The 8,869-nt window shown below is 41.4% G+C and overlaps 1 protein-coding gene across 3 annotated transcripts in view; it reads left to right on the forward strand.

Moving 5' to 3' along the window:
- Positions 1 to 8,520, forward strand: part of BNC1 (basonuclin zinc finger protein 1) — a 37,293-nt gene extending 28,773 nt beyond the window's left edge. For 2 of the 3 annotated variants that reach the window (XM_058155948.1, XM_058155949.1), the window contains one exon: positions 2,421 to 8,520. In XM_058155948.1, the coding sequence (XP_058011931.1) occupies positions 2,421 to 3,087 (667 nt within the window). In that variant the 3' untranslated portion in view covers positions 3,088 to 8,520. The remainder of the gene's footprint in view (positions 1 to 2,420) is intronic. The other variant, XR_009151994.1, reaches the window with a different exon arrangement.
- The last annotated feature ends 349 nt before the right edge of the window (positions 8,521 to 8,869 follow it).

Here is an 8,869-nt window from a genome sequence, read left to right on the forward strand (position 1 = left end):
TGTCAGAACAGCATCAAAATGAAAATCCATTATCAAAATCCAATTGTCTCTTAGAATAAAAGAGTTGGAAGGGACCATGGAGGTCTTCTAGTCCAACCCCCTGCTTAGGCAGGAAACCCTACACCACTTCAGACAAATGGTTATCCAATCTCTTCTTAAAAACTTCCAGTGTTGGAGCATTCACAACTTCTGGAGGCAAGTCGTTCCACTGATTAATTGTTCTAACTGTCAGGAAATTCCTCCTTAGTTCTAAGTTGCTTCTCTCCTTGATTAGTTTCCATCTGTTGCTTCTTGTCCTGCCCTCATGTGCTATGGAGAATAGCTTGGCTCCCTCTTCTCTGTGGCAGCCCCCGAGATATTGGAACACTGCTATCATATTTTCTTTTCATCAGACTAGACATACCCAGTTCCTGCAACCGTTCTTCATATGTTTTAGCCTCCAGTCTCCTAATCCTCTTTGTTGCTCTCCTCTGCACTCTTTCTAGAGTTTCAACATCTCATCGTTAAACTAAATTCTTCTTTTCAGAAAGCAAGGAGGTGGCTATATTGTTGGTAGATGATGAAACTAGAAGAGAAATGCATTTTTAAGATTAAGATGAAGGAGGTTAAGTACTGCTTCATATTCTGCCTTGTTTTACTTATGGGGGTTCTTTTTCCTTGCCAAGTTTTCTATCCATGTTATCGAGTAAGGATGAAGAATAATGTCCTTCTAGAAATCACAGTGGAAGATTCCTCTGTATTTTTATTTATTTTTAGTTCTCACTTGGCTGACTCAGGAATTCTGGGAGTTGAAGTCCACGGATCATAAAGGAGCCATAGTTCCCCATCCCTGTTCTACATAAAAGAACATGTGTTTCTAGTTCTAAGCCAATAGGTTACAGGTAGTCCTCAACATACGACCACAATTAACCCCCAAATTTCCATTGCCAAGCAATGGAAGTTGCATAAAATGGGGAGTTTTGCCCCAACTTTATGATCTTTCTCGACACAGTTGTTAAGTGAAACACTGCAGTTTCTAAGTTAGTTACACGGGTTGGTAAGTGAATCTGGCTTCCCCATTGACTTTGCTGGTCAGGAGGTCTCAAAAGGGGATCACGTGACCTTAAGACAGTGGTGAGTTTCTACCGGTTCACCGCGGTTCGCGTGAACCGGTAGCGGCAGTGGCGGGAGGGTTCTGCACATGCGCAGAAGCGCCACGCGCAAGTGCGCTCACAGTTCCAAACCGGTAGTGAAGGTAAGTGAAACCCACTACTGCCCCGGGACCCTGCAGCCATCATAAATACATGAGTTTGCCAAGTGTGCAAATTTTAATCAGGTGATCATGGGGATGCTACAACAATCGTAAGTGTAAAAAGCGGCCGTAAGTCACTTATTTTCAGTGCTGTGGTAGCTTCAAACAGTCACTAAACAAATGACTGTTGCAAATCAACCACCTCCGTGTGATCTTCAATGCTAGTTTTGTATTCCTATCCCAGCTTGCATTTTTTTTCCCTGGTTTTCTGATTCCTACAATTCTGTCGCTGTGGTGTGCTTCTACCTGGCACAGCATTCACAGGAAGAGCTCCACACACCCTGTTCTTTTCCATTCCACTCGTTTCAAAAATAACTTAAAACAGAATAACAGAGTTGGAAGGGACCTTGTAGGTCATCTAGTCCAACTCCCGGCCCAAGCAGGAGACCCTACACCATTTCTGACAGATGGTAGTCCAGTCTCTTCTTGAAAGGCTCCAGTGATGAACTTCTGAAGGCAACTTCTGTTCCATGGGTTGATTGTTCACACTGTCAGAAAATTTCTTCTTATTTCCAGGTTGAATCTCTCCTTGTTCAGTTTCCATCCATTATTCCACGTCTGGCCTTCAGGTGCCTTGGAAAATAGCTTGACCTCTTCCTCTCTGTGGCAGCCCCTCAGATATTGGAACCCTGCTATCAAGTCTCCCCTGGTCCTTCTCTTCACTAGACTAGCCATGCCCGGTTCCTGCAACCGTTCATTGACAATCAGAATTGTCACAGCTCCTATTCTTTTCCAGTTCTTCAGCGACATTTTCCCCTCCTTGAAGATAATATTTTGTGCAGCTGATAACAGTATTTTTGTCTGGAATGATTGTGTTTATAAAATGCAACAAGTCACTTTACCGGTTTCGTGCAATAGGGCTTGAAATAATATTAACACGGAAGATGATTACCGTTCAGGATCACATCTGTTTGCCTTTAGCTGCAGAATTTTATGTTTTAATGATCTTCTCTTCACTAGACCAGCCATGCCCAGCTCCTGCCACTGTTCATTGTATGTTTTAGCCTCCGGTCCCTTTTTCACATTTAACAACTTTTAACTGTTGTTTATTTTGTTTTCCTAAACAGGAAGCTTCCCTGCTCCTCTTTTTTTTTTTTACTCTAGATATTTCTTTTTTTTCCTTCTCCAGACACAGCTCCAATTTAAACCTTCACCATAAACTTTTAACGAAAGATCCTTTGGACATCAACAAGAACCATTTCAACGCGATCGATCTCTTGAAGGACATGGCCAAAGACGTCTGCCCAGAAGCCTGCCTGAAAGGACATCTGGAGCAACACACCTCGGTCATTTTCAAAAGCACAAACAGAACTGGTAGCTTGGTTTTCCCAATGAGCAAGATCGCACAAGGCTGTCCCGAGAGCTTCGGGCACGACCCCAACGAGGGGGCCATTCTGGATTTAAGCACCACGTCTAGCGTTAAATCCGAGAGCGGAACTCGCTCCTCCTGGGATTCGGATGGAGGCAACGAAGAGGACAGCAACGAAAGCTGTGAAAGTCTTTGCTTGACACCCAATGAAGAACTTTACCAAGACTGTTGTCCGGTGGAAGCCTCTAACCCGAATTTCCCAACCGCACCTTCCTGCCTGCCAATCACCTGTCACCTCTGCCAAAAAAGCTACAGCAATAAAGGAACGTTCCGAGCCCATTACAAAACCGTGCACCTACGTCAGCTGCACAAATGCAAAATCCCGGGCTGCAACACAATGTTTTCTTCCGTTCGTAGCAGGAACCGACACAGCCAAAATCCCAATTTACACAAGAGTTTGAGCAGGTCGTCCCACAGCCCTCTGTAACAATAGCTCAGTATTTCAGTTGCTGTGTTGTGTTCTATTTATCAGTTCAGCTTCTTCTTCTTCTTCTTCGTTGCTGTTAAGTATTAGAAAGAGGCACAGTTTCACTTGCTTGTCCGTACACCCTGTTCAAAATATGAGGTGCAATTCCATTCTCGTTCCAATATGCACCCACCTCAGTGGGTTAGGTTTTTTGCATACTGTAAACGTGGACTCCACTATAATATAAACGAGATACAAAGCTAGCCCACAAAATGAGTCAGGGTTTTTTTTCCCCCTCTTCACTCTTCCGTTATAAAACTAAGTCCACCTGGTGACACCAATATTTTGCATTTGACGCCCAGATGCCATTTTGGGCACCAGTCCTGTCTTTTATTTTAATGCGTAGCTCCTCCTTCCAGCTGACTTGACAGTATTAAATTAATGCGGCAATTTCTCCATAATTTATTATTGTATGCCTGGGGAACAGAAAGGTGGCAGATTTAAGAAAAACTGTAGCATTTGATTCTGGAGTCCTTGGTGGCAGTAGAAATTCTGTTTGAAGAAGACCCGTTGTTGGGTTCTGCTCTGCTCCATGGCTTTTGTAGACTGTTCCCACCACATTTGAAAACAGGACAATTCCTTAGGTTTTCTTCTCTATGTGAAGGTCAGAGTTGGCTTCAAGATGGACCTATGAACTGCCAGATGCTAAAGCCACTCAGCAGTTCTTGGGTGTCTCTTGAAACTTACTTCCAAGCAACCAGGGGTGGGTTTCAAATTTTTTTACTACCGGTTCTGTGGGTGTGGCGTGGCTTGGTGGGCATGGCAGGGGAAGGACACTGTAAAATCTCCATTCCCACCCCACTCCAGGGGAAGGATACTGTAAAATCTCCATTCCCTCCCCAATCCAGGGGAAGGATACTTCAAAATCCCCATTTCCTCCCGATCAGTGAGGCAGAGAATAGATGGGGGGAGAGGCCAGTCAGAATTTTTACTACCGGTTCTCCGAACTACTCAAAATTTCCACTACCTGTTCTCCAGAACTGGTCAGAACCTGCTGAAACCCACCTCTGCAAGCAACCCCGTATTTTTCTTTGCAAGGAAACAAACCCTAGAAAACAATCCAAGTTCTTTTTTTTTTATTTTTTATTTGGTGATTATTTTGGAAAGACTCTCCATTGACTTTTGAGATCATAGCATGAATTATATGCAGGACCAGCGACACCTGAGATGCATTCAGACATTTTGAACCACATGTAAGACATTTTGAAATGCAATGTATAGTTTTTTACTGCACTTTTTTTTATTGCTACGTTGAGCAAAATTAAATCCTGGGCAGGGGGTGGGGAATGAATTCAACATTTTCCAGAATTCAGCAGGAAGCGACCCAAAACAGGGTGGATCTATGAATATGAATAGATATCTACCTGTTATGTTGATGTACATAACAGGCGGGCTGGGCAGAAGGCCGATATTTTATGACGACTTTAATAAGAATCTTCCACTGACTTGGATGATGTTCTGTTTTGTATTAGCACATTATTTAGTATAAATGAATAATATTCCGCATCCTGGTCATTATGCACATCACTTTGGTGTTACGTCTTATGCACTTAATGACATGGGAATTGGTCTTACATTTTATCGAAAGAACACTTTTGTTCTAATTAATTTCCAATCAGGCGATATGCATTCCTGGGGTTGTGTACGCCACGTGCAAATATGTTTGGTGAAATAACTATGAGCAATGAAAGCAATTCAATTTTTTTTTTTAATCACTAGACCTTTGAATGATATATATTTATATCATGGGTTGACCCATTGTATTCAGCAAGCATGATGCCAAGGGCACATTAAGTACATATGATACCAAAATCATTCCAATTCTTTTTGTTTGTTTCTTTGACATGAGATCTCTCTTTTTATTTGTTGTCGTCGTGTTGTATAATGTCTGAATAATATTAAGTTAAACAAAAATAGTTTTTTTTTTTTTTTTATTTGGTTATTATTTTGGAAAGACTCTCCATTGACTTTTGAGATCATCGCATGAATTATATGCAGGACCAGCGACACCTGAGATGCATTCAGACATTTTGAACCACATGTAAGACATTTTGAAATGCAATGTATAGTTTTTTACTGCACTTTTTTTTATTGCTACGTTGAGCAAAATTAAATCCTGGGCAGGGGGTGGGGAATGAATTCAACATTTTCCAGAATTCAGCAGGAAGCGACCCAAAACAGGGTGGATCTATGAATATGAATAGATATCTACCTGTTATGTTGATGTACATAACAGGCGGGCTGGGCAGAAGGCCGATATTTTATGACGACTTTAATAAGAATCTTCCACTGACTTGGATGATGTTCTGTTTTGTATTAGCACATTATTTAGTATAAATGAATAATATTCCGCATCCTGGTCATTATGCACATCACTTTGGTGTTACGTCTTATGCACTTAATGACATGGGAATTGGTCTTACATTTTATCGAAAGAACACTTTTGTTCTAATTAATTTCCAATCAGGCGATATGCATTCCTGGGGTTGTGTACGCCACGTGCAAATATGTTTGGTGAAATAACTATGAGCAATGAAAGCAATTCAATTTTTTTTTTAATCACTAGACCTTTGAATGATATATATTTATATCATGGGTTGACCCATTGTATTCAGCAAGCATGATGCCAAGGGCACATTAAGTACATATGATACCAAAATCATTCCAATTCTTTTTGTTTGTTTCTTTGACATGAGATCTCTCTTTTTCCAGTTGGCTACATTTGAAAACCTGTTATTTGTTGTCGTCGTGTTATATAATGTCTGAATAATATTAAGTTAAACAAAAATAGTTTTTTTTTTACATTGCAGATCAGATAAACAGGGCAAGGTAATCTATCTTGGATACTCAGTGATTAATTTATTCTAAACCAGAAAGTGTGTACTATCCCATAAAACCCAGTTGCACTCAGTTGCATTATTCTTGCTCCGACGTGTAAAGGTTGCAGATCCAGTCTAAGCTTTATTTTAAAAAAAAAAAAGTCTAATCAACACTTAGATTGGGTGGGGGCTCCAGATACGTAAGGAAGGGGACTGTTCGTATTAGCAGCTGAGCAATTTCCAAAGAAATGGTCAGTTATAAACTGATTCCTTCAAACCAAATTGGATTTGTGCACTGATTCCAAGATGAGATTTTGAAGACTGGATAAGAGAAAACAATGAGATGTTAAACCTTGGCAACTTTAGAATCTATTCTGTTCTATTCTATTCTATTCTATTCTATTCTATTCTATTCTATTCTATTATAGACTTGTGGAATTCCCCGGGCTGGCTTGGGAATTCTGGGAGTTGAAGTCCATAAGTCTTAAGTTGGCCATGGTTGGACACGCCTACTTTATCGTGTGGATCCAATATGCTTAAATCCAAAGACTGTTTTGTGTATTTTGGATGGAAATTCATCCAAGACTTGAAGATCCTAATGTTGCAGCAGCATTGATATTGACATGAAGGTTGAACGGAATGAGTGAATAAGCCAGGTTAGCAGAAGCCACAAGGGAAGAGTTGGGACTTGCAACAGGGTTAATAACATTGGCAGGTCTCTTCCCCATTCCCGCGGGTTTTGTTATAAATAAGAACATCTTTTTAAAAAGGAGCAGATACTGTGGATTCTGTAGAATTTCAGGCCTTCTCTCCTGCAAGTGAGCAAAAGGAGGTCTTGGAAGTTACTCAGGAAAGCTCAAATGATCAGCCTGACTAGGTGGCTCAGTGGCTAAGACACTGAGCTTGTCAATCAGAAAGTTCGGTGGTTCAAATCCCTAGTACAGGTCTCCTGTGTGAGCAGGGGGTTGGACTAGATCAGGGGTCTCCAGCCTTGGTCCCTTTAAGACTTGTGGACTTCAACTCCCAGAGTCCCTCAGCCAGCAAAACTGGCTGAGGAACTCTTGGAGTTTAAGTCCACAAGTCTTAAAGGGACCAAGGTTGGAGACCCTTGGATTGGATGACCTCCAAGGTCCCTTCCAACTCTGTTACCGATGAGAATCCTCTTCATAAACTTTGAGAGCATTGCCATAAAGTGGTGTGAAGATGTAGTAAAACCAGTCTGAATAGAATGGGCAGTGGCCAGGTTGATGCCATTCCTGTTTAAATATGCCAAGCTATGCACAGATTTTCATCAGTGCTCACAGACTAAATCAGGGGTCTTGGCTCCTTTAAGACCTGTAGACTTCAACTCTCATAGTTCCTGGGAGTTGAAGTCTGAGTTCGGTTGAAGAACTCTGGGAGTTGAAGTCTACAAGTCTTAAAGGAGCCAAGTTTGCAGACCCCTGGACTAAATGAAGCAAAACCAGTTAACATTTGTGCTGTAAATAGGGTGTAGCCGTACCATGCACCAAGGGTACCTAAAAAAAAAATCTCAGGGAAACAAAGCTCATTGTCAAGAGGAAGATAAACCACACACACACTCACACACAATTTGGCAATTCTCAACCTGTGAAAAGGGGATTTCGGGTGACTCTGGTGGAGAACTGTTGCTTTAGCAGATACTCAACACAACAGCCCTAGTAAACAGATCTAAAGAACCAGTGTAAGTTGAGTGTAACTACCTACTCATACTGCATACAGTTGCTTTAGCAGATACTCAACACAACAGCCCTAGTGAACAGATCTAAAGAACCAGTGTAAGTTGAGTGTAACTACCTACTCATACTGCATACAGTTGCTTTAGCAGATACTCAACACAACAGCCCTAGTAAACAGATCTAAGGAAACGGTGTACGTTGAGTGTAACTACATACTCAAAGTGTAGTTGTTGTCCGTAGCACTGACAAGAAGTTGGACAGGTTCAACCTGCATTGTTCTCCTAGGCTGATGGTTGGACAAATGGGATCACAAAGAAATCACCCAGAGAAAAAGGAATAAACAGGATAAATCTGAATAATTTAAAACGTTTTGTTGTATACAAACATAGGTATTCATTCCAAGGTTGGATTCCTTTTTTCAGGGTATGACTTTCGGTTGAAAGACAGTTGGGACAATCTCATCTCATGTTGTTTCGTGATTAAAAGTAAAAAAAAACTTTCTCCTTTATTCCTGCCTTACTGAATCACATACTCCAAAGAGGATTGGTACCTCAACCCCCATGTTGCAACTTCTAATGACCACATTGCACCGATATGTGCCCCATCCGTGGTCAAAGTAGCTAGACATAGAATTCAAGCCCATCGTATCTTTTTCCATTGATTTCAACTCTCATTAATTTCCCTTGTTGTTGATGTTGTTGTAAACGTGCTTACTTAAATTTTAAGATTTTTTTTTTTGAAATGCAGTGAATGAAATGGGTGTTGTAAGTGAAAGCTGTATTGCTCCCATCTTACGTTTTCTTACTATTCGGCCAAAGTAACGCTGTTTTGTATTTCTCCAGAATTTTTATGTGTTAATAAAAACGTATAACACTGTCTCTCAGTTGATCCTAACCAGACTCGCTCAAGCCACACTGCAAACAGAAGTGAGGGACATGGATGAACGTTGTACGCAGAGTAGTCCACATGCTGGGAGATACCATCCAAAAGCTGCTTTCTCTGAGAGGTGGCCTCGGCATCTTGGATAGTGAGGGAAAGAACAGAATGGCTTATCAAATTAGTATCTGAGAGCAGGAGTTCCAAGCAGGAGTTCCAAACGTGTCAACTTGTGGACTTCAACTCCCGGAATTCTGATAATGCCCGTGGGATTCAAATAATTTAACAACCGGTTCTCTACCCTAATGACCAGCTGGGTGGGTGTGGCCATGGTGGGCGTGGCCAGGGGTG

This window comes from Ahaetulla prasina, chromosome 13, assembly GCF_028640845.1.
Source record: "Ahaetulla prasina isolate Xishuangbanna chromosome 13, ASM2864084v1, whole genome shotgun sequence".
Lineage (NCBI taxonomy): Eukaryota > Metazoa > Chordata > Lepidosauria > Squamata > Colubridae > Ahaetulla > Ahaetulla prasina.